The 26,902-nt window shown below is 38.7% G+C and overlaps 1 protein-coding gene across 1 annotated transcript in view; it reads right to left on the bottom strand.

Annotated features, from left to right (window-relative positions):
- Positions 1 to 13,433: 13,433 nt before the first annotated feature.
- LOC126108703 (E3 ubiquitin-protein ligase SIAH1-like) overlaps positions 13,434 to 26,902 on the bottom strand; it is a 75,396-nt gene continuing 61,927 nt past the window's right edge. The window contains exon 3 of the mRNA XM_049914020.1: positions 13,434 to 15,491. Coding sequence (XP_049769977.1) covers positions 15,231 to 15,491 — 261 coding nt within the window. The 3' untranslated portion in view covers positions 13,434 to 15,230. The remainder of the gene's footprint in view (positions 15,492 to 26,902) is intronic.

The raw sequence follows: 26,902 nt of genomic DNA, 5'->3' as shown, positions 1-26,902 counted from the left end.
TGCTATACTGCATTGTCATTTTTAGGTGCCGATGTAGTCACGAACAACTGGAGGACGATAGTTGCAGCACAGAAGAAGATGACCAAAATCATACTTGTGCACAGGACTCAAATGTTGAAGACTATTATTCCATCTGAGTGGGTGTTTACTGAAAAAAGTGATATTAGATGGAGAAGAAAATCGCCTACACTCCAAAGCACACGTATAGGTGAAGACCAGTATTCAGTGCAGCCATCAGAGTGTGATATGACACCCACTGAATATTTTTCAGAGTACATTTATCATGCTTGCTTAGAAAATATGGTTGAAAAAACCAACATGTATGCATTGCAACATGGGAAAATATTTACATCGACAAATGTAACGGAAATAAAGGCTTTCCTAGGACTTCATATAATTATGGGATGCTTGAAATACCCCAGAGTTAGAATGTATTGGGATTCAGCATTGCATTTAGATCTCTTTGTGGAAAGTATGTCAAGACAGAGATCTTTCCAACTGAGATCAAATTTCCATGTAGTTGACAATTTGGCAAGGCCAGAAAATTGCAAAGACAAATTTTACAAAGTGAGACCCATTTACGATTGTATTAGACGTAGATGTTTGGAACTACAGATCGAGGAAGAATTGTGTGTTGACGAGCAAATGATTCCTTTCAAAGGTCATTTAGGAGTAAAGCAGTATTGTAAGGGAAAGCCTAAACCTTGGGGTATAAAACTGTTTTTATTATGTGGAAGAAGTGGCCTGTGCTATGACTTTCCGTTGTACCAAGGAGATACTCCAGAAATCTCAACCACTTTTGTAAAAAAGTTTGGTTTAGGGGCATCTATTGTTCTAAAACTTGTTGAGAGAATTAACAGGGAACATGCTTATTTATATTTTGATAATTTCTTCACAACATTCAACTTACTAGAAATATTAAAAATAAAAAATATATATATGCAGCAGGAACAGCAAAACTATGTCGCATGCCAAATGTACCTTTCACCAGTGATAAGGATTTGAAAAAGAAAGGGTGTGGTTTTTCTGAAGAAGTGGTGAGCATGAATGAAGCAGTGTTAATGTGTAAATGGCTTGACAACAGACCAGTAGTTCTGGCATCAAATTTTGTAGGATGTGGTAGTCAAGATGAAGTACAGCACTGGGAAAAATCGAGAAAGACATACATTTCTGTCTCACGGCCTGAAGTTGCACGTCGTTACAACCGTGCTATGGGTGGTGTTGACAAAATAAGTATGTTAATTAGCATGTAGAGGATTTTTATTAAATCTAGAAAATGGACATTGAGAATGTTCCACGCTGTAGATTTAGCGTGTGTGAACAGTTGGTTGGAATACAAAAGAAATACTGAATCACTGAGAGACAAAGAGACAATGGATTTGCTTCATTTTAAGATGAGAATAGGAGAGGCTCTTGTAAAAATGGGCACTAGTACCAAAGTGAAACGTGACAGACCCAGTAGTGATTTACAGGACATAAAAGCAAAAAGAGCAAGAACTGAGATTCGTCCGGCACCAGAGATTCGGAATGATCTTACTGGACATTTTCCTGAGTACCATGATAATACAAAGCTTCAAGGTGTAAAATGCCTAGTTGTAAGAATAAAACTCATGTATTTTGTGAAAAATGTAATGTTCATCTATGTTTTGTCAAAGGAAGCAATTGTTTCAAAATGTTCCACAATGCAGGATGTAACAACCGTTGATACTCTTTGCCCATTACAATTGACATTCTGTAAAATGTAAATAAAAATGTTTTCAGTGATTTTGTTGGATTTATTATGTTTCTAATACCCATTTTTACCTTTTACAATGAATAGATTTTTTTTTCATGGGTGAGAATAATTTGGGTCTGAAAGAGTTAATGACCTCGTGAACAATATTAATAGCGAATGCAGACTTTTCGCAGATGATGCAGTTACCTACAATGAAATACATTCTGAACAAAGGTGTACAAATATTCAGTCAGGCTGATAAGATTTCAAAATGGTGCAATGACTGGCTGCCTGCTTTACTGTTCAAAAATATAAGATCGTTCACTTCACAAAACTAAAAAACATAGTATCTTATGACTACAGTGTGAAAGACTCACAGTTGGAATCTGTAAACTCATACAAATACTTGGCTGTAGTGGGGACACGAAGCAGAACAGTCGTATAGGCTCAGTCACGGATAAAGAAGGTAGCATACTTTGGTTTAGTCACAGAATACAAGGAAAATGCAGTTAGTCTATGCAGGAGATTGCTTAGAAATCACTTGTGCAACCTGTTCTAGAATACTGCTCAAGTGCGTACAACCCACACCAAAGAGGACTAACAGGGATACTGAACGTGTAAAGAGAAGGACAGCACGAATGGTCACACGTTTGTCTGACCTGTGAGAGTGTGTCATCGAGATGTTGAAGGACTCGAACTGGCAGACTCTTGAAGATAAATGGAAACTATTTGGAGAAACTATACTAACAAAGTTTTAAAAACTGGCTTTAAACAATGACTAAGGATATACAACAGCCCTGTACCTACCGCTCACATAGGAATTGTGATGGTAAGGTTAATTATAGCACACACAGAGTACCCTCTCCCTTGCACTTCGCAATGGTTGAGAGAGAGAGAGAGAGAGAGAGAGAGAGAGAGAGAGAGAGAGAGAGATTATGGGGTTAAAGTCCTCCAACACTGTTTCTGTCTGTATGTTAAGGCTAATATCAGTAATATCAGAAGCTACCACAGATTTACTGATATGATTTTCAATGACTGACAGCAAGAAAGGTTTGAGGACACAGCAGGTAGGTAGAAGGCCAGCCTAATGCAGCAGCAGCCTGGCACGAGCTACCGCAACTGGGAGGCCAGTGTGAGCTACCAATGACATTCTAAACGACCTGCAGAGCAGGCTGTACATATTACATATTAAGTTGATAAGAATAAATACTTTGGTGTACAGTGTTTAAGGGATGTGAAGGGAAATCCAGGAAGTCGTCACACACAAAATGTAGCTCATTACGAGCCAGCACTGCAGTCTGGCAGACCAGGACGTGCAGTAGCTCCCAGCGCCCATCATTGCCACAACGTGTAACTCGAAACACCGATAGGATACAGAACAGATGACACTTGCACTGCCGAGAACTTTCCCACAGGGTTTAGCTTAAATAGATTAAATCGTATGAAAGTTATGATACTCAATTACCTAACATTTTCCTCTGATTTTTAATTACAATTGCACAGTGGCCCATAAACAAAATTATCACACCAGATAGGCGGTCTGGCCGTAGATCCTCAGTGTGATCTGTGCGGAGCCAGGTTCAGTTGCTAATATAATTTTAAGAAGATCCTTAAGACGGCATTTGGAATTAACTGACCACAGGCTCTACAACTACAATACATCTTTGTACACCCTAGTTTTTATCCCGGAGGCCATGGGTGCCTTCACCGTTGCTAGTTTCTCGACAGAGATGTGTATTCTCAATTACTATGCGCATCCTCTGCATTTGCCCGATAGTGAAAAATCTAGTACAATATAATTTGAAGATCGGAATAAATATGACAGCTGAGAGACAAATATACATACCGTAAGTACTAAAAAAAATGTTTTGCATTCTTCCAAGGAATTTCAGGCAAAATAAACCTTCCCCCAGTACTGAACCAACCAGTTTTGGCCCCTTTAAAGTTTTCCAAAGGCATGCCAAGGGCAATGGAAAGTACAGTTTGTTTAGTTCTATCTGCCAGCTCTCCACTTTATACGACTTTCCACTGCAAGTGTGGCACCGTGTGTGGGTTTCATTGTGTATCATATTTTCTGACAAGAGTTTCACATTCTGAATGTTCTCTTGCAAAGTGAAACTACAAAACAAGGATCAGGATTTTCTTTTTTCACAAATCTTTTCACCACAACAGAAACAGTTCAAACATGTAATATCTTCCCCACCATTCCAATTTTGTCACTTTGATTCTATGCACATTTATGGGCTCTTCGTCATGTCTAATGGAGGCTGTCTTCTCCTCCAGTGCCATTTGAACATTAAGAAGGTGAAAACAAGTCATACAATGAACTCCTCAACTCTAAATAGTAATTAGCGCTATTTATAGTACTTTAGATGGCATTAAATCCAACAATGTCATGTTAGAGCGGCTATTATGTGCACATTGAGATATCTTTTCTCTGTATTACTACCATTCTTTCAGCAAACGACAGCTGTTAAAACACTTTATTGACAAGTTTCAGGGTGTGTGTGTGTGTGTGTGTGTGTGTGTGTGTGTGTGTGTGTGTGTGTAAGGGTATAATGGGGGAGGGGCAATATGGAAAAATAGCGCACTGTAATGTCAATGAAAGTTAAAGTGCTTTTGGTTCTGTCCATAGACAGCAGCAAACATTTACATCTCCACAGTCCCACTTTTTGAGCTCCATAACAGAGGGTTACTTCAAATCTTTGGGAACTAGTTGTATCCAACTGCACCCATTCTTATATTATTCTCTCATAGAAAAGTCTCAATAAAATCTTGAAGTATTTCTGGTGAACTTCTAACACATAACACCTTTCTAATTTATTTATTTATTTTTAATGAAAGAAATGCTGCTTTGTGTCCTTAACACTGAAGTTCCTTACACCACAGTAAACTGCACCAAATCTCAGACACACTTCCAATGTCAACCTTTATTTCACTGCAATTTTTTTCTCTTTTGTTGGGTCTTAAGGACCACATCAGTGTTGCTAAAACTTCACAGCTGTTTAAGCGAGTTCCCATTACTCATCCTCAAATGATGTTCACGAACAAAATTTTTTTGAGTAATGAATGTGGAAAGCAAAAGCAAGAACTATATTTTCAAATATTTCTGTACTATGGAATATCCAGCAATACTGCACCAGTTTCCTTTTCACACTGCTGCAAACATTATATTACTAAACTCAGTAGCATTAAGAAATCAAGAGACAGTCTAAACAAGATGGCCAAACTAATTTGAAACACACAGGATATGTGGCAGAGGCTCTGTGATAATATGATACAAATACCAGCACACTCTTGTATGTGACTGTAGTGTCAATTCACAAGCTCCTTTATTATCAGTCCTTCCTTCTTTAAAGATAATACACCCAAAAGGCCTGTACCGTGCCACCTGCACCTTATCGAGACCCCCTTGTACAACATGTGATTCCCCCTTTGGAAGTGCATAACTGTGTGGAAACCACTGTTTTCGTGCGAGATGGAGCAACACCTCATATACCCCCCCTCCCTTCCCCCCCTGTGAAAGATCTGCTTAGTGCAACCTTCCGTGAACTTGACGAACCTGTTATCTCCAGAGGTTTTCCAGATCTGTGGCGTGCAAGGTCACCTGACATGAATCCGTGTTACTTTTAGTGCTGGGTATAAAGAACACGTTTGCCAGTGACACGTTCAGTCTCTAGGCGATCTGAAGGCCAGTATACAAGAAAATGTTGCTCGAATTCCACTGGAACTGCTGCGAGCAACTGTTGATAATTTTGTTTTATGGACGCAGCATCGTCAAAATCTCTGGCGCACATACTGAATAATCTGTGTAGGTGGTGGCTAACAACAAAATCAACACTTAAGTTTTTCTCCCTCATTTGACCTTTTCTGCCTACATTGTGTTCCTAACCCATTTCACATGTAAACATTTCTATATGTCTTTTTTGCATTCACAGCACCATATTTGCACTAGGTGGCAAAAAAAAAGCACCAGGACCACCCGACCGCAGTATCATCCTCACAGGAGGATGCGGATAGGAGGGGCGTGGGGTCAGCACACCGCTCTCCTGGTCGTTATGATGGTATTCTTGACCGAAGCCGCTACTATTCGGTCAAGTAGCTCCTCAATTGGCATCACAAGGCTGAGTGCACCCCGAAAAATGGCAACAGCGCATGGTGGCTGGACGGTCACCCATCTGAGTGCCGGCCACGCCCAACAGGGCTTAACTTCGGTGATCTCATGGGAACCGGTGTATCCACTGTGGCAAGGCCGTTGAGGTGGCCAAAACTGGAACAAAATTTTTTCCAGCGTAAATCAGTTCCCCATTAATGCATTAGAATATCTGCCATATGATAATTACTGTCCACAGTCGATCTCTGTGAGTAGCTGCTCTTTAATTATAACCAACCGGTACAGAAGTATGCTGTGCATACAAGTTCACTGCAATGGAGACAGAGGACATTTGTTTGACGATGGACATTTGTTTGACGATACCAATGGCACTTTCCATGACTATTTTATTTTAACCATTTTTAGTAAAAGAGGTTGTTTAACAAACAATAATACTATTGTAGTATTTGAACCCACTGTAAAATGTCTTACATTTTGCACAACTGTGTGTTTCCTGAGTGGGAGATGACTATGTGTTATAATGGTTGTCTAACTGAGGATAGTTGCTCTGACTCTCGTAACACAGTGTGTAAGTTGGAACATATTTCACACTGTGGTTAAATGTGAAATGTTAGCATTGTTGCTTTACAGAGCTAAGACTATCCCACAAAATAGTGTCCACGGATAGCAGACATAGTGTGACTAGTTCTTCAGCGCGTGTTGTATACGAGTGACAGGGCAATGACATGAAAATGGAGTGCAGGCGAACACTGGAAAGTAAATCTGTGGTCAGCTAAGTGTACTCAATTACTTGCCTTGCATGGAGCTTCTTTTTGTCAAACTTCTGTTCTCAAACCCATTTCCTCATTATACTATTTTGGTACTGCAAATACTTTCGGAAAGTATGCCCCAACACTTGAATTTAGATTTAATGCCAACATATTAATCTTTAAGAAACACAGTTTGCATTTTATATTCTCTGTATTTCTGCCATCAGTTATTTTGCTGCGTACATAGCAAAACCTGTCTTCTACTGCAGCTATGTTTTGCAGCAGGAGAGAGTGCATTGCTGTGTGGGAAGCGTCAGCTAACTCGCAGCAAGTAGATGAGGTAGTACTATTTGTTAACCAGATGCTAAACTACACCTTTGACCGCTGTTTAATCCCTCTTGGGTATAGCTACACCCCAAATTAGAAGAGCAGTCGCTGCAGAAAAAGAGAGAGATGCAAACAGAAGACTAACAACATATGGTATATAACCTCACTATTGTCGCTAGACACCTGAAGGTGAGAAAGCATTTCCTCAAGAGAATTACTCCCCTAACTATTGCACCAGAGACCAGACACTTAAATCTACAGCAGGAGGCGCAAGTCAATCTTTCTTACAAATTGAAAGAGGAATTTCCTTGGGGCCACACTGTGACATCCCCTCATCCTCGAGAACACTCAAGTCTTCTACTATCTGAAGTCTCCAAATGCAAAAATATCCAAAGAAATGACGACATGTAGATGACAACTTGTGCAAATGTGGGAAAATCCGAACACATCACCACCTACTACTCTACACACTCTTGGATGGAACAGTCAATTTACAAAACTTAGGACAAAGGACAATGCTGTAAAAGCTGCTGATCAGTGGAGAAGGAAGATTTAATGAACAATGGACATGTAAAATAAAGTAAGGATGTAGTTTCCGTGCCTCATTTCCTAGTCTGTTTCCCTCCACATCAACTTCACTGCATTATCCTCGGTTTGTTTATATGTGTCTTAAAACCTCTTTCAAGATAACCCATTATGTCTTGCATTCTTCTGCAGCCATACTGCTTTTGTCACTATTTTCTGCTGTTCAAAAATGAGACTGCCAGACATCCCATTCTCTGCTTTTGCAGCCTCCCACACTTCTCAATTTTTTTTTTTTTTAAATCAAATTCTGTCGAAGTTTTTCGTCACCAACTGCATTCAGCGCCTCTTCGTTAGTTACTTGATAACCACCCAGCCTTCAGTATTCTTCTGTAACTTCATACTTTAAAAGCTATCATCACCACCACCACCACCACCACCACCACCACCGTCATCATCACCACCATCACCATCAACAGGCTAGAGCATGATAATCGAACCTATTCCGACCTCCCCGGCTATGGTAAAAGATTGATGTCTATGTTTGCACTACATTTAACACACGATTTGATAAAGAATCTAAAACTGCTGAGTAAATACAGTATACATATATTAATGGACAAGTTTCCGATAAGAACATTCGTGCATATTACAAAAATATATCACGCATCAACTACATTACTTTTACCATTTACTGCCCACCAACTACTTCCCCATGAGGCTAGCCATAGCTGCAAGACAAAACTACTACAAAATATATGTTTCTCAATTTTTTTGGAATGTTTCCCCCACAAATGACAGTCTACATTTTTGGAATTGTCAATACGACTCACGTTTTTCGAGCAGTTAGTAGCAACTCTTTAATGCTGAGCCCTGAAATGCACATTAGCATCACATACAGAGGCTTCGGGGTACAGTTTATACAGAGTACAGCTCTTACGGGTCTCCCGAATGCTCTGATAATTTCACCTAACAGTGTCCTACCAAACTCCACCCAATTTTCATGTTCCGACACTTACATTGAAAGGGAATGAGCAGAGTGGCTGAAACTTAGCTACTGAACTCCTGTCTCTGTGAATCTCTGTTATACAGCATAGCTCAGTTAAAAGTAGCCCGGCTCCCTTTTGAATGAAAATGTAATATTTCACCTTCTGAAAGAAAGTAACCAGCTACAACAATGGACAGTTTTATGCAATAATCAACTGTTAGCATTCTTCTGTCAGCATTTCACGTTATTTCATCACCGAGGTTAGAAACTTCTCTTTGCAGTTTGCGAAATGACTTTCTCAACAGAAGAAAGAATTGAAATTGTAGAAGCACATGTGAAAACAGGTTCAATTAAGGAAACCTGTGAAACTTTCAGGATGAAGTATCAAGACAGAGGATTACCAGCAGAGAGAGCGATACAGAGCCTATATAAAACTGGCATGCTGCGGATCTGTGCAAAATGCAAAAAAACAAAGAATTCCTTCAGTTTCCGCATCAAAACTCACTGCAGGTTTTCATCAAAGAATTGTTGAGGGCCCAAAGAAGTTTATATGTAAGTTTGCCCAACAGGCACATGTAACAAGGAAGAGTTGCCAGCAGATATTGAAAAGTCTTAATCTGAAGTAACATCGTGTGAGACAGTTGTGCAGTAATTACAGGAGGATGGCAGTCAGAAATGTAAAAATTATTGCATGTGGCTTTTGAATAATGTTTGTTAGACCCCCTTTGACTATATCATGAGTGATGGAGCACCGTTTCATATCTCTGGTTGGACGACTTCACAGAACACGAGGTGGAGAACCTTTAACATTGTGTCAGCAACCACTCCACAATGAAAAATCGGTGTTTGGTGCAGTGTAACTCGAATTTGCACCACCGGACTGATATTTTCCAACACTACCCTTAACGATGTTGCATATGTGGAAATGTTTGATATATTTTGTGCCTGACTGATTGAATATGAAGGACATCACTGCTTCTTCCACCCAGATGGTGCAACATGCCATACGCCTAATGTATCCCTGGAACAAGTCCGTGATGTCTTCACTGAGGAACGAACTGTCGGCAAACACTTATGGCCATCATTTGAAGAGCACGGTCTATGAAACAAATTCACACACGATACATCAACTGAAAAACATCACCAGCTGTGACAGCCATAATCGATAACCGAACTTCATGACGGGTGTATGTGAATGTGCTTAGATGTGCTCAGCTGTGTACTGATGTTGCAAGGGTTTGCTTTCAGCACCATCTATAAATGAACTTTTTGTTGCATTTTTCATTGGAAATAAATGGTAAGTCCATTTCAGCTCTTTGTTTCCACAATTTCACTGCATTTCCTTTATACTTACGTGAGCTACTTTTATCAGCACTACCCTGTACTTTGACATACGGTTAATCGACGTTTAGTATTAATGATCTGACAGTGTTTTAGATAGTTTTTTTTTCCTGTTGTTGGCAATCCTATGCACCGCGAGAATAAGTTTGTACGTGTGTCGCTAGACAGCAGTAGTATACAGTTACATTGTTATCATCTAGTGGGGATTTCATGAATGTATACAGGAAATATGCCCTTGAAAAAGCCCCCGTTTCAGTATGATAAATTTATTTTTGTGAGTGAACTGTGCTCGAGTTATTTTCTTGCCAATAACTGCAGCATACAGTGAGTCTGAAAAAAGCAAATATTAATTCAGTTTGCAATTTATAAGGTAAAAATTTTGAAAATGAGCTCGAAAAAGAACTACTGAATCATCCAAATTTTAATGAAATAGTCACAGACTATTGTTTAGCGAGCAATGGGAGACGAGCTGATTTCATCAATAAACAAACGAATTATGGTAAGCAAACGTATATTAACAGGTGATAAGAAATAATTCATTTGTTGTAACTACCCATGTAGCTTACCAAATGAAGTGAAAATGGGTGGTAACATGTTTCTACACAGGTGTGTCATTTTCCAATACTTTAGCAAACAAACCATTCAAAAAATTGTTTGTTTTGAAGTATCTTTAATGTCGTTTGTCACTTATACTGCATATTTTTCTTAAAACAGAACTATAAATATGAAAACCGTGACACGTATAATACGCTAGTTCGCAAACAAATCAACATGGCAGCTGTTCGGTTTGCCTCTGCCACAAGTCACAGCCCAAGACCTGTGATGTCACGAAAACTTCAAGCTTTTATCTCGCATACTCATAAAAGATGCGAACTGAACATACACACAACAATAAACATCCCAGGCTTAGATTTGAGAACATGAAAAAAATTAAGCATGCAGTGAAGAAAACATACACTGCATTAAAGAGCTATCTCCAAAATGCATCTTTTAGTTAAATTTGTTGCGATAGAAATGTTGGAAATGTGACATCGACAAATAAATACGATACCTGAAGATTACATCGTGGAGTTTCTTTTTGGTGTGATTCAGTAATTGTGTATGGAGCACAGAGGAGATACAGTAAGCAAACTTTTGGCTAGCTTTTGTCCCCTCTCCTCAAAAATCTTGTTTGTGGTCACAGGCTGATCTGCAGCATAGCCCGAGGTGTAGGTTAGTTCAGATTGGCAAATTTTGCAGTTTCCCAGGTATGGAAACCACAAGCTGCAGCTGTATATAGCTATACTAGAGACAAATATACTTTCAGAAAATACTTCAGCACTTAGATTCGATTTTAACATATTTCGCTTTTCCAGAAATGATCTTCTTGCTATAGCAAATCTGTATTTTACATCCTCTCTACTCAGCCATCATGAGTTATTCTGCAGCCAAAACAGCAGTCACCTACTTTCAGCATCTCATTTCCTAATCTAATTCCATCAGTGTCACCCGATTTAATTCGACTACACTGAATTTACATCATTTTTAAAATTTCTGTTGTGTTCATCTTACATCTCTTTTCCACGTATTCATTCTGGCCAACTTACAAGTCCCCTACTGTTTCAGAATTGCAATACCATCAACAAACCTTCAAACAGTTTTTATTTCTAATACATTAACTAATTCCATTTCCAAATTTCTCCTTGTTTTTCTTCACAGCTTGCTCTATGTAAAGACTGAATACCATGGGGAATAAGTTGCTACCCCGACTCACTTTGTTGTCAACCACTCCCTCCATTTTATGTCCAACTACTGAAACTTAGTCTTACTTCTGTAGAAGCAGTGGATAACAGTCCACTGCTTTTTATCTCTAATAAATTCCAAATTTCAGTAAGTGTATTCCAGACAACACAGTCACACATTTTTTCTGAATCTAAAGAATCTGTGAATTTCTATTTTGCTCAAGTTACCGTTGGCAGAGCAGGATTTACACATATATCAGCTATGCCCAAGACCAGGGTGCATAGAGGAACAGTGTTGCCAAGAGATCTCAATCAGCATTTGTATTTTCCACAAATTTGCGCTCTCTCTCTCTCTCTCTCTCTCTCTCTCTCTCTCTCTCTCTCTCTCTCTCTCCCCCCCCCCCCCCCGCCCCCCCTCCCCCCCCTCTCTCACCTGAAAACTTGTACAGCATGTCAGCAGCACTATCATTAGCATAGCATTTGGTTGATTGTTCAGTAGTAAAACAAAGGAAGGAAGGATCAGGTTTAACATCCCATCAACATCAAGGTCATTAAGACGGAGCATGAGTTCTCATTGTTTCCAGCATGGGGGAAGCAAACTGGTCGTGCCCTTTCAAAAGGGACCATCTTGGCATTTGGCTGTACTGGTTTAGAGAAATAATGGAAAATCTAAAGCAAGTTGGCTGGACATAGATCTGAATATTAATTATCCCACACATGAGTAGAGTTCAGTTGTAGGTCAACTGTTAATGCCAACTAGTCATAAAGTGCCCGATTTGCATATTTCGCATTGCTTTATGTACTAGATGACATTTGTTTGACAGTCATACTGGAAACAAGTCTCAATGAAGGATTCCTAAATCTAACACTAACTTTCTAGGTTAATGTTTATATTTATGGTTTCATGTTAAAATACATTTACTTATTTTCTTTCTGCAGATATAGTGAATCGGTGGATTCGTTGGTTGTCATTCTAGGTTGAGAACAGCTTCTGCATTCCCCTCTGCATACACATTTTTCCTATCCAAACTGCAAACTGCCAAAGTTGAGCATACTCCTTTCAATTTCTCCAACATAGTTTTCCTTTTCTGAGCAGAAAAGTAACTAGCTGATAACATAACTTTTAATTTTTACATCCAAAATACATTTGCTTTAAGTAATTCCACTACTGATTACATTTTTGTAGTAGAGAATCTTAATTCTTTAGAGCAACAAAAAATAAAAATGTCGAAAGTCTAAAACCAATGAGTGACAGAGGGACGGGGTGCCCTGAAAAGTCTCCGGCCTAGGGGGTAACGCCTGGATATACTTTGCTAAAAATATGAATGAAAACTGCATGCTCTGGTGCTTTCTGAAAGACAGAACAAACCCACATGACCCAAGCACACAAAAAGGTGGGCACAAACATCTCCGTTTCAGACATTCCCTACTGTGCTGAACAATTACAAAGAGAATCCTCAACTTACCGTCCAGAAAAGGGGTCACCGGGATGGACGGTATCCTCCCACTTGCAGAATTTACACGTTCATCATGCCAGTAAGACTGCAGAGGCGGAATGTGTTCGGAGCTACTTCCAGTATCGCCTTACGTGCCGCACGAATCTCAGTCCGCCACATCTTCGGTAGAGCAATCTATTGGAGATGGATCGGGAGTTCTTGAGAGTTATCTAAGGCTGGATCACACGCCTACATTCTGCAACTGCACTGCTTTCTGGAAGTTAACCCTAGACGCAAAAATTCATGTTCCTAACATACTTCTGGAGGTAAGACACGTCTCACAATTTATAAAAATACATTCACTTGTGTCAGATTACTTCCACATAATATATTTCACACAATTTGATCTAATTTAACAGACCAGTATCTACAAATTGTGCCAATGCCCAGTTTACGTCCAACATTTGTGTGACAAGCTGCCAAATGTTTAAAGTAACTTATTCTAAGTAACTAATGTACAGTTAGCAAGATTACTTCATTTATTATTTGAACCAGCAGATGTTCACATGGTGCAAATGTCAGGGGCACGTCAACACAAACAAACAAATCTCAAATCAAGTGTCGAGAGCACTCGAATGAGATGTCAGATTAAACAATAAAGGAAGAACACAGCTTCTTGATCACAAATTATCAGTAAAAGAGAAAATCAAAGTCTTTCTAATCTGTATAATATTTTAAATAATTAAAAATGTTGATTTGAGAATAGTTGACACTGAAATGTCATATTAAGCAGGAAAGAAAGAACACAGCTACACGATTGCAAATCATCGATAAAAGGAACAACCAAAGTCTCTTTCTATTATGTATATTATTTTTAAATTAATAAAAAAATCTTGATTTGTGCAGTCGTATGAGAAAATTTACATTTAACATCTAGCCGGTGAGCATTCTTTGTGGGCACTTAAATGATGCTCAAAGTACCTAAAAGACCACTTTTTGCACCATGGAACTACAAAGCAATTACTGTGATTAAATGTTTCTAGAAATTAACTTCATGACACTAAAATGATGGTTATTACCATGAAACAAGAGTTTTAAATTTCACAGGAAGATTAAAGAAGCAAGTCGCTACACAAGAATGTCTGATCATTACAAAAATAAAATAAAGAAAATTATAGTTATTATTACGTAGGAGTGTCATTCATTGCATGATTTTAGGACACCACAAATATCCCAGTGAACAGAATCACACTGCACTTTAAACTAAGTAAGTGTTTCTATATGACGATGATGATAATATCTGCCTCCATAGCATTGAGTACAATTATTTAACTATAATTTTGTGCCTATCAAAAAATTTTGATTCAGTTAACACACTTAAATATTATAGTGTTACAGGAATAGGCTGACCCACAGCCACACAAATTTTAAACATCATCTACAATATTACAGGAACTGCAATGGTTATCACATATGTGTATTAATCAGATTGCCATTTACAACACAGACATCAGTTTCTCTTTGGAACTGTAAGAATTTCAGCAGTCACAAATAGTCAGATACTAAAAACATTAATCAATGTCTGGCCCACAATCACAGTTATTTGTAAATTACACCATTCCAGATTAACTCGCTGGCCCAAAAGATTTAACTCTTGCCGAGTGGGGAAAACGGGCAAATCACATTCTGGAATGCAAGAGATCTAGCCTCAAAGTAACAAAAGCGTATGCTATCTCGACACTGCTCCCGGAAAGACTTTTGAAAGAGTTTTCACATGGTGCTTACAAGTGTACTGTAAGCACAACAGGGCTAATATAAGACTCAAAATGACTCAATGGGAATCTGTTGAGAACCTGCCAGGTTGACGACACACTGCTAGGCTTCATTACGGAGACACACCATTCTATTATTTTTTTTTTTACGCAGTGAAGAAATTATACTGGGAACAGGTGCAATTGTAGGAGTTGTCACATAGTAATTTGTCACACAGAGGGGTGCTGCAGTACGAATACAGCTTCAGTCCCAGAGGAATCTTACGCATACACTAACACACGAGTGGGAGATGGGAACGGCAGTGTCTGCAGGATCGGCCTGTCACGGGCCCCGGTCTCAGTCTGTTGAGCCTCCCGAGTGGGGATGGCAGGAGTCACTCCCATCAGTCAGTCACCGGACAGCAGGCGGAGCAACTCTTGTGCGTCTGACACCGGACAGTCGTCTCCGGCACCATCCACAGGGCCGCAGGCATCCCGCCCCCCACCATCTGTGCCCTCTTCTGCCCCGGCCCGAGCACCACCCTTCCTGCCGCCGCCCCCACCTCGCTACACCATCGATATCGTCACGTTTATGCCCAGGTTGCCATTGTCGGCAAACAGCTGCGCGATGCAGGTGTCGAACACCAGGCAGTCCGAGTTGAGGATGGCAGAGGCGACCCCCTCGTGGATCGAGCGGGGCGTCGCCTCCCAAGTGAGTCGGCGGCGCTGCCCATTCAGCTCTAGCCGGTAGGCAAATCCCTCCGCCTGCTTGCGCGACCCGATCAGCTGCACGATGGCGAAGAACTGCTGGTGGCCGTCAAACTTCTCCTGCGTGCAGAAACATTTCAGTGTCAGTTGTCGTATTTAAAAATGAAATAATTAAAATGTCGACCAATACAGCTGAACGTCAATATCGGTCACGACGACAACTCGGCTATAATGTTGTAATTTCTGTAGTACTGCCATATTCCTCATAAGGAATATACTTCTCATCCTCATTTAATATGACAAATGTACCTTGTACATGACATTTTCAGACTCACTTAGCAACAAGATTTTACAAGAATCAATGAACTGTAGAAGGCAATCTGTTTTTGTTAATAAGCGACCTGGCATAGTCTTCTCCTCTACCCTCTCGCCAACAATAGGTGTAATATAGACTCCTCACATCATTGTTACACTAGTTCATTAACACTACAGTAGTGGTGACGATGACAGAACACACATCAACAGTACATGTGATGTCAGTTCCCATAACAATCTGCTATGAAGCAAATGTATTTTTGAGCAGCATGGCCAGTAAAAGAAATATTTACCTAATGGACAAAAAAATGAAAGTGATTCATGAAATCGAGAGTAGAACTCAAAACGATGACGTGTGTTGTCAAATTTGGCATCGTAAATTCCGCAGTCTAAACAATTTGGAAAACAAGTATGAAATTGTTACTGCGTTTGAACAAAATTGACCTAAAATTAAGCAGTTACAACAGGCTGAATAAAGCGATGTGGACAAAGCACTGCTTATGTGGTTTAAGCATCAGAGAAGCATTCACGTTCTCCTTACGGTGAAATCGAAGAATTTGCCAACAAATTTAGAAGATGAGGAATTTCTGTGCAGCAGTGGCTGGATTGACAGATTCAAGCAACATCACGGCATTATTTTCGGGAGTGAGCGATGAATCCCATAGAGTAAAAACTGAAATAATCCAACAATGGCTCACTACCAAGTGGTCTACCATCTGTGAAGGATATGCAGACTGTGACATCTTAATGTAGATGAGACTGCCATTTTCTGTTAATTGGCTCCAGACAAGATTATGAAATTCAAGGGCACAAATGTGTTGGCGGCACATTATCTACAGAATAAATAATAGTTCTGGTTTATGCTGACACAGATGGAAATGAGAAGAAAAAATTGCACACGATAGATAAATCAGAAAATCTTAGATGTTTTAAGCAAGCAAAAATCTGCTTATTCACTACAATGCTAATAAAAAGTCCAGGATGACCTCCGAACACTTTGAAGCTGAAAAAAGGCATTGGGATCGGAAGCTTAGGCTATTTGTTCTTGTTGATAACTGTCCAGCACATTCTGCACACACTGGCCTGGAAAAATTTAAGCTCATTTTTCTTCCTTCAAAAATGACAAACGTATTGCAACCCATGGACCAAGGAGTAATTATGAGTCTGAAATGCCACTATTTTTCACTCATATCACCAAAAATGATACAATGCCTTGAAAAAAGGCAGGATTATTCTATTACACTGATGGATGTTATCAGATGCATTACCAAAGCTTGGAGCCAGGGCACAGCCCAAACCACCAAGAGCTGTTTGTCATGCAGGAACCACTACTGAAGGAATAAATGCTGCTGAAACTGAAGACACATTTGTTGACACTGATTATCTGTTGCTGCCTACATTGCTTCCAGAAATCAACTGTAAGAAGTGCCTATCCCTATTGTGAGTGACACTTCAGAAGCCATCAGAATTGTGAACATGTTCTTTGAAGCTAGAGGAGGGGGCAATGAAATTGCAAATGAAATAATGAACACAGAATGTAATTTAGAAATGTGGGTATGGGGCAAATAGACAGCAGAGTAAAATGACTGATTACTTCACTCCTAAGTAAAGAAGTCTGGTGAGAACTTGACATACTGCTGTGTATATTGTGAATACAGTATATACAGCTGTAGGTAGAGTACTTCAGAATGAATACTGTATGTAAAACTAAACAATGTTAAATAAATTTGTACTTTGCCATTTGCCACCAAAATAGACTAAAAATACGAATCTCAATCACAATGACTATCATTTACATCATCATAATATTCAAGGATCTTTGAATGTTGTTATAGCCAGGTTCCACTGTTGTTCCCACTTTACAAAACTATTTGTAAGTCGTCATTTACAGCTGTAAGATATTTGACAAATCTCATTGTTTGTTAAAAAGTAGCTGCCTCAGCAGTGTGTTAATACAGAGAGCAATACCCCATTTTAATGTACCAACAAACACAGGCATATTTTTTATTAATAGTTTATCTTTTCAGGATTTTACTGCTGTCATGCAGTTTGCACTAAGTAGTTAACATTTGTTGAGTACATTGAGATTTTCACTCTCCTCAGTAATTAGATTACGTACTTGGGAAAGTTAATGATGTTGGGTAAAAACACTAAGTACGAGGTAGCATACTGTTTATGAAATGTAAACCTTCAAATTCTCTTGTAAAAACTAAAATTTATTACAAATTCAGCTCAACACTAAATTATTCAGTTGCTGTTGGCGAATATTTGAGACCAACAATAACAGACTAATAAATGACATTCCAGAAAATAAACCATTGTATCAAAGCTTAAACAACATTTATCATTTTTCAATGAGAAATTACAAATTAGGCAATGAACAGGCTAATAAACAATGAAAATTACTGTAATATGGCAATTTTAAATGTTAATCAACAAGAAAGAAAATTATATTTTAAACTGATTGTTATACTAATGCAGTCAATGCATTACAGGTTCAAATTGTGGTTTGGCACAAATTTTCATTTTTCACCATTGACTTATTTCAATGCCCCATTAAAGCAAAATTTGGAAATTTCTTGTGTCAGGTGTAAGTTAATATAAAATAAAAATCAACTTTGCTGATGATATGTGAAGTTCTTTATTATTTACTCAAGACAGCTAGCACTCAAATCATAAAACTGGACATCAGAAAATAATGAAGACTTCTGTGTGTAGATTCAGACAGATCAGTACACTTCACCCACTACACATTTCATTATTTATCAACCACACATTCTGCAAACTTCTTCAGAGTTCTGAGATAAGGTTGCAGCACCCACCCTTTGTTCACTGCAATTTATGAGATGAAATCAATTGTACATAATGTTTAGGCATTGCATTTTTACCTCTGTGAACTTTGTAAAATTTCGTGCACTGTTTCGCTTAATTTGATGCAGTGCAGTAAGTATGGTGGATACCACAAAGAAATTCAGTTCTTTATCGGGCAAAGACATCAGACTGTAAGATGTACAAAAATCAAATTTCTTTCACCAAATAGTTTCCGAAAAATCAGACGATAAGTATTTCATATTGGCTGGAACGCCATCTCTCAGCCCAGGCACCAGCAAAGCCATTCTGGTCCGAGCTGCCACAGTGGGCGGTCACATGCGCGTTAGGTGTGCTTGCTTGTGTCAATGAACGCTGTGCGTTTCTCTTTCTTTTTCTGACAAGGGCTGTGGCTGAAAGCTTATGTGTAAGTGTCTTAATTGTGTCTGTCTGCAACTTAATATGTCATCTTTATGGTAACGACTGATGTGTCTTACTTTGTATGTACAAGTCATTTACAGATAAGCACAGATCATTTACAGCTACTCAAATTATATGAACAGCAACAGTGGCCAAACATGGACAGATCCGTTACAACTGTTTAACATGACAGTGCATATTACTCAATACTAAACAAAAGAGTGTCACTAACAAAATAACAACACAATCAGGTAACATAAAATTAGATAATTTCATGCAAAAAAAAAGTCTAGGTAAATAAACCTTTTACCTGTTAACACTACGCTTAGCAAGATACATATTCGAAAAAGACTGAAGTTATCAAGATTTCAGTTTTCCACATGCTAGTGTGCCAGACATAATAATCTAATACTCTCATTTTGAGAATTAGGAATAGGGTGCCTGGCTATTTAATGTGGCAAGCATTCAAATTGAACCAGTCCAGTGATAAGGAACTGACACAGAGTGCAGCTTGCAATTCTGAAACACTAAAAAATGCAGTATTCTTTCCAGTACACCAACTATTTTGATGACTTCTGAAATTAATGCTGTTTCATTAAGAAACTTTAACAGAATCATCAATAGAGAGTGACAGTGATGAGTACACACCTAAGAACGAATGTCAGTTAAACTAACGAGATTAAAAAAATTAAATTGCTATCAAATTTTATTGAAAAAAAAAACATAAACATGATAAATGTTAAAGGGAATCAAAGTATGGAAAAGTCAAGTTTCAGAATTTAAATACTAAGGACAAACAATCCATCCACATGCTGTGGACACAGCAGCTAATACAATTAGAGCCAGAAAAATGGAAATGGCATTCCACTTAATAAACAAAACATACATTCCCTTAAAGAACACAAATAATATAAAATTCTCTATCTATATAATAAAAAAAGTCTTTATCTATTAATACAATATTATGGCATTACAACATGGCGACAAACTGGTGTCTTTCTGCCTCAAAATGTCATACTGTAAACACAGCCAGGCAGTTAAATAATTTGGAGAAGAAAGATGGAAAATCTTATAGATCCGAAGTATGAAAATGAGAATATATACAGGGTGACACAGAATAACATGAATGTTTGAAATCAGTAGTGGCAGCCATGGGTAGGTGGCAGAAGTGTGGGTTCGTGACCATTTAGCGAGTAAACAGTTCGTCATTTCAGGAATCATGGATCAGTGGAATTTAATTCGTATGCAAGCAGCAGTGGTTGGAATGTTCCAGGGGAGTGTTCGCAGAACGTTTCATCCTGATTTAAAATTTCAACCGTATCAGCTAAGATGGTGCAACATTTGAATGAAAACAATTACCGGTTAGGATTAGGATTAGGATTCTGCCAACAAATGATAGCAAAAATAGACGACAACGAATTTCTATACAAGTTGTGGATGTCAGATGAGGCACATTTTCATCTCTCATGTTATGTGAATAAACAGAACTACCGTTATTGGGCAAACACAAATCCTAATGATGTTCACAAGTGCCCTCTACACGCTAGTAAAGTGACAGTATGGTGTGGCGTTTCATCACATGGGATTATTGGACTGCATTTTCTTAAAAATGAATTGGGAAACGCAATAACTGTCAATGCCAATCATGATGTGGAGATGTTACGAACTTTGGTTACACTTTACAAAGTTCATGAAGCCCGGTTTCAACGGGATGACAATCAATGGTATATGTACGAGAAATGTTTGGCAACCGTGTGATCTCACAATTCGGTAACATTCCCTGGCCCCCTAGATTGCCAAATTTATCAGTTTGTGATTTTTTCTTGTGGGGCTACCTCGAGAGCAAAGTCTACACGACTCGACCAAGAACCATGGATGGGTTAAAACATAATTCAGGATGCAATTCAAGTATCCCAGCTGAGATGATACAGTGGTCAATGAGGAATCTCAGCAGCAGGATTCACAAATGTATTTATACAGGAGGACATCATCTAAAAGACTTAATTTTTAAAAAATGGTAAATGCCATCAATGTTTCGTAAATGGCAAAGCAGTAAGGTTTCAATCACTATGAATGCAATTTCTTTCCTTAATCACTCCTAGTTTTATTGGATCGTGTAAATGTTCCCATTTTTCTATGTCACCCTGTACATATCACATGATAAAGTGGAGAATTAAGTTTTATGGGCACTAAGAAAGAATGGATAAAGAGAGGCTGACAAAAAATATTCAATTTTTGAAGCTTCAGTTTCTCACTGCTTAATTCACGATGAAACAGTTCATGAATGGCTGGATGTCAGTGTTAAACAGGAACAATATTTGAGCAAGCAATTACGTTGCATCACCAGGCGTATTGACTGGCTGACTGCTTAGGGATGGCTCACAGAATCCCCCCCCAACTCGATATATCTCAGGTCAGTCTTCTATCGACACGTTGCTGTGTCTTCAGTTTGTGCCCAGGAATGTGTGCTGGCAGTATCTTTTACTGCCTGCCCATGAAGTCAGTTCACTGTGGGTACCTCCTTCCTCTTCTTCATAAGACCAAGTGTGAAATGGGAGTGACTGTGCTTTTTTTTATCAATAGGATTGCTTCACTCCTCTGGAGACCTGCTGTTAGAAGAGGGGCAAGGTCTTTCAAATACTCTGTGTAGAATCAAACTGGTAACCTGCCCAATCTAGTGGCCTTTTTTCACTGTCAAGCTATTTCAGTTGCCTTTTTATTCCTTCTTCACTTATTCTGATTAGGGTTTTTGTCATTCATGCGGCAATTTAAAAGAGGAAGTTATCAACATTTCAGATTTCTACATACTAGTGTGCCAGACATAATAATCTAATACTCTCATTTTGAGAATTAGGAATAGGGTGCCTGGCTATTTAATTTAGCAAGCATTCAAATTGAACCAGTTCATTGATAAGGAACTGACACAGAGTGCAGCTTGCTATTCTGGAACTGTAAAAAATGCTACATACTTTCAAGTGTATTAACTACTTAATGACTTACCTAACTTAACGATATTTTGCTAAAAATCTTGAACAGAATAATCAACAAAGAGAAGTGACGAGTACCCACCTCATGGCCAATATCAATTAAATTAACTAAATTAAATTGGTATCAAATCTGCCTTCATACACATTTCAAACTTTTATGACAAATTTTTTATTATTATTTTTATTTTATTAAAACTGCTCTGAATCTAGCTCACATGCAACCTATTATTATTCAACTGTGTATTGAAGAAAATAGTATGAAAATGAAGAGAAACCAACAGAAGAATGGTTGTTATTTAAGTTGAAACTTGGGAAACAGGTTAACTGGAACCTGACTTCTTAGTTTATGCTGATTACTTCGCAATGTTAGTAGAAAACTTACAGGATGCAACCAAACAGATACACATTCTCTAGGTGGCAGCAGAAAAATTGGATTCAAAGTTTTGTTGAAAAAAATCAAATTAAAGGGAATCAAATTAAAGGGAATCAAAATGCAGAAAAATCAAGTTTCAGAATTTAAATATTCAGGAGAAACCATCCAGCCACATGCTGTGGACACAAGAGCTGATACAAATAGAGGAAGAATAATGGAAATGACATTTCACTCAATACACATGGCACATACATTCAGTTAACGAACACGTTGTTGTTGTGGTCTTCAGTCCTGAGACTGGTTTGATGCAGCTCTCCATGCTACTCTATCCTGTGCAAGCTTCTTCATCTCCCAGTACCTACTGCAACCTACATCCTTCTGAATCTGCTTAGCGTATTCATCTCTTTGTCTCCCCCTACGATTTTTACCCTCCACGCTGCCCTCCAATACTAAATTGGTGATCCCTTGATGCCTCAGAACAAACTGGTAACACATACACATACAATAAAAAAGCCACATCTAATAATACAATACTAAGGCACTAAAAGTGGTGATTAAAACTTTGTTGTTAACCCTCAAAATGCCTTACCATAAACACAGCTCAGCGGTTGAATAATTTGGAAAAGGAGAGGAATTAAAAAATTATAATCGAAAGCATGAAAATGGGATTTAGAAATTGAGAAGCAAGGACGTGTATGCAAGAACTGGGAATATGAAAACACAGATGATTGCATTTGCTGTCCAACTAAGAAAGAATGGATAAAAAGAGACTGACAAAATATACTGAAATTGTGATTCTTCAGTTTCTCTCGGCTGAATTCATGATGAAACAGCTTGTGAATGGCTGGATGTAAGTGTCAAACAGGCACAATATTTCAGCATACAACTACACTGCATCATCAGTTGTCCTGACAAAAACAGGTGGTATAGCAAACAATACGGGCAAGACTAACTATGAAGGGAAAAAAAAGAAAAAAAAAGAAAAGAAAAAAGAAAAAAGAAACCTGGATGAAATGGTTCTCTTGCAAAAAATCTGAAGATTGAATTTAAAAGACACAGATCACTGAGGGCTAAAATTTTTCCTTTCATTAAACAGTGCCAAATTTAGCAACTTATTGAGGACCTCTAGAAAAATAATATGAGATATTTCTATAAAACTTTTAAATTTACCTTACAAAAATACTGAGCACCAAATCTGTGTTTCAAATATGAAAAAGAAAAGCTGCTGCTAAATAATCAGGAAGGCTGCATAATAAGGGCAGGATACTTTCAGAACATGATCATCAACAAAAGCAAAACGAGAATAATGGAATGTAGTCGAATGAAGTTGAGGGAATTAGATTAGGAAATGACACACTTAAAGCAGTAAAGGAGTTTTGCTATTTGGGGAGCAAAATAACTGATGATGGTCAAAGTAGAGAGGATATAAAATGTAGACTGGCAATGGCAAGGAAAGCGTTTCTGAAGAAAAGAAATTTGTTAAGATCGTGTATAGATTTAAGTGTCAGGAAGTCATTTCTGAAAGTATTTGTATGGAGTGTAGCCATGTATGGAAGTGAAACATGGACAATAAATACTTTGGACAAGAAGAGAATAGAAGCTACAGAAGAATGCTGAAGATTAGATGGGTAGATCACATAACTAATGAGGAGGTACTGAGTAGAATTGGGGAGGAGTTTGTGGCACAACTTGACTAGAAGAAGGGACCAGTTGGTAGGACATGTTCTGAGGCATCAAGGGATTACAAATTTAGCATTGGAGGGCAGCGTGGAGGGTAAAAATCGTAGAGGGAGACCAAGAGATGAATACACCAAGCAGATTCAGAAGGATGTAGGTTGCAGTAGGTACTGGGAGATGAAGAAGCTTGCACAGGATAGGGTATTATGGAGAGCTGCATCAAACCAGCCTCAGAACTGAAGACCACAATGACAACAAACTTTCAGAAGCTTCTAAACTATGAAAAACTTAAAGAGAAGTTCCCAATGCAAGTTCCACATAATAAATTTGAAGATCCACAACCATAAAATTTTCAGGACATCCAACAGATTATTAGTGATCTAGAAAACAACAAAGTTCCAGGGGAGGACAATTTTGTTGCAGAAATGTGAATGACTGAACTGTCGGACAACTATAAAAAGAAATCCAAAACATATGGAGGACTGAACAAATACCAGAAGTTTGGAAAATAGCACTTACTCATTCACTACACGCAAAAATGAAGGTTAGGGGTGGGGGCAACCATTTGGTGGAGAAAGTAAGTATGAAACTGGGAGCAGTATCAAATTTAAAAGATTATTATTATTATTATTATTATTATTATTATTATTATTATTTTATTATTATTCACTCTATCAACAATCTATCATACACACATCTAAGAAAATTTTGCATCACTCCGGTTCCCAGAATTCCTGAAGATATACGTTGACTGTGGATATTGTATCACAGACAGAGAGACTTTGACTGTTCAGAGATGTCACAAAACCCACCCAAAAAATGTAAACCATCACACATGAGCAGCACCTATTAGACAGAGGGGGTGAGACAGCACATCTGTTCCAGTCATTCCACCAGGAAGAAGGTACACATCTTGTGTTGCCTGTAGTTCAATTATGCCTAGATGGTCAATACCGCAGTTCGATCATGTCCGCATTGTTACTTTGTGCTAGGAAGGGATGTCAACAAGTGAAGTGTCCAGGCATCTCAGAGTGCACCAAAGCGATGTTGTTCAGACATGGAGGAGATACAGAGAGACAGGAACTGTCCATGACATGCCTCACTCAGGCCATCCAAGAGTTACTACTGCAGTGGGTGACTGCTACCTACCGATTGTGGCTCTGAGGAACCCTGACAGAAAGGTCACCATGTTGAATAATGCTTTTCGCGCAGCCACAGGACCTCATGTTATGACTCAAACTGTTCACAATAGGCTGTATGATGCGCAACTTCACTCCCGACGTCCATCTTTGCAACCACGACACCATGCAGCGCGGTACAGATGGGCCCAACAACATGCCAAATGGATTGCTCAGGATTGGTATCACCTTCACCAATGAGTATCCCATATATATGCCTTCAACCAGACAATTGTTGGAGACCTGTTTGGAGGCTGAACACCTTAGATACATAGTCCAGTGAGTGCAGCAAGGTGGAGGTTCCCTGCTGTTTTGGGCCGACATTATGTGGAGCCGACGTATGCTGCTGGTTGTCATGGAAGGCGACATAATGGCTGTACAATACGTGAATGCCATCCTCAGACCGATAGTGCAACTATATCGGCAGCATATTGGCGAGGCATTTGTCTTCGTGGACAACACTTCGCACCCTCATCATGCACATCTTGTGAATGACTTCCTTTAAGGTAACAACATCACTCGACTAGAGTGGCCAGCATGTTCTCCAGACATGAATCCTATCGACCAAGCCTAGGACAGATTGAAAAGGACTGTTTATGGATGGTGTGACCTACGAACCACTCTGAGGTATCTATGCCGAATCGCCATTGAGGAGTGGGGCAATCTGGACCAACCGTGGCTAGACGGACTTGCGGATAGTAAGCAACAAATAATACAGGCATGCATCAATGCAAGAGGATGTGCTACGGGGTATTAGAAGTACCAGTGTGTACAGCAATCTGGACCATCCCCTATGAAGGTCTTTCTGTATGGTGGCACAACGTGCATTGTGTGTTTTTCATGAGCAATAAAAAGAGTGGAAATGATGTTTATGTTGATCTGTATTCCAATTTTCTGTACAGGTTGCGGAACTCTCAGAACCGAGGTGAGGCAAAGCTTTTTTCGATGTGTGTGTTTTCTAGAGCAGAGGACTGAAAATTTTTATTAGATCCCTGACAAATGCTCATTGTAATGAGGTTTTTGTTTCCACACAATACCTGATCACAGTGAATATATCACTGAAGATATTAAAGCCACAATTAAGTTGAATATTTGGCAAGCACAAATCACTTACAGCTAACCTAATGATACAACATAGTAGCAACAGTGAAGAATCATGGGCATGTCAGCTATTAATGTGACAGTGTGTTTTCCTCAATATTAAACAAAAGAGTATTAGTAACAATATGACAACTCAAGTACACAACATAAAATTAGAAAATCCCACTCAGAATTAAACAACAGACCAAAATATACAGTTAAATAATACTTCTACCTGTTGACAGTTTCCCCACTTTATTTGATGGCATCAAATGCAGTGTTTGGGTAATGAATTGTTCCTTATAGATGTACAGCGTTAAACCATAAATATGTACACTCAGCTAGATACATATTGGAAAATAGCACAGTAAAATAGATTTCATCACACATATACTATTGTTCCAGACATAATAATCTAATTCCCTCATTTTGAGAATTAGGAATAGGGTGCCTGGCTATTTAATTTAGCAAGCATTCAAATTGAACCAGTCCAATGATAAAGACCTGACACAGAGTGCAGCTTGCAATTCTGGAACTGTAAAAACTGCAATACACTTTCCAGTACATCTACTACTTAATGGCTCACCTAACTTAATGCAATTAAAAAAAAACTTGATCCGAATAACAAGTAGAGAGTGAGTGACAGTTATGAGAACACACCACAGAGTCAATATCAGTTAAATTAACTAAATT

Source organism: Schistocerca cancellata, chromosome 11 (assembly GCF_023864275.1).
Source record: "Schistocerca cancellata isolate TAMUIC-IGC-003103 chromosome 11, iqSchCanc2.1, whole genome shotgun sequence".
NCBI classification, from domain to species: domain Eukaryota; kingdom Metazoa; phylum Arthropoda; class Insecta; order Orthoptera; family Acrididae; genus Schistocerca; species Schistocerca cancellata.
The sequence above is the reverse complement of the archived record's forward strand: the minus strand, read 5'-3'. Positions and strand labels throughout refer to the sequence as shown.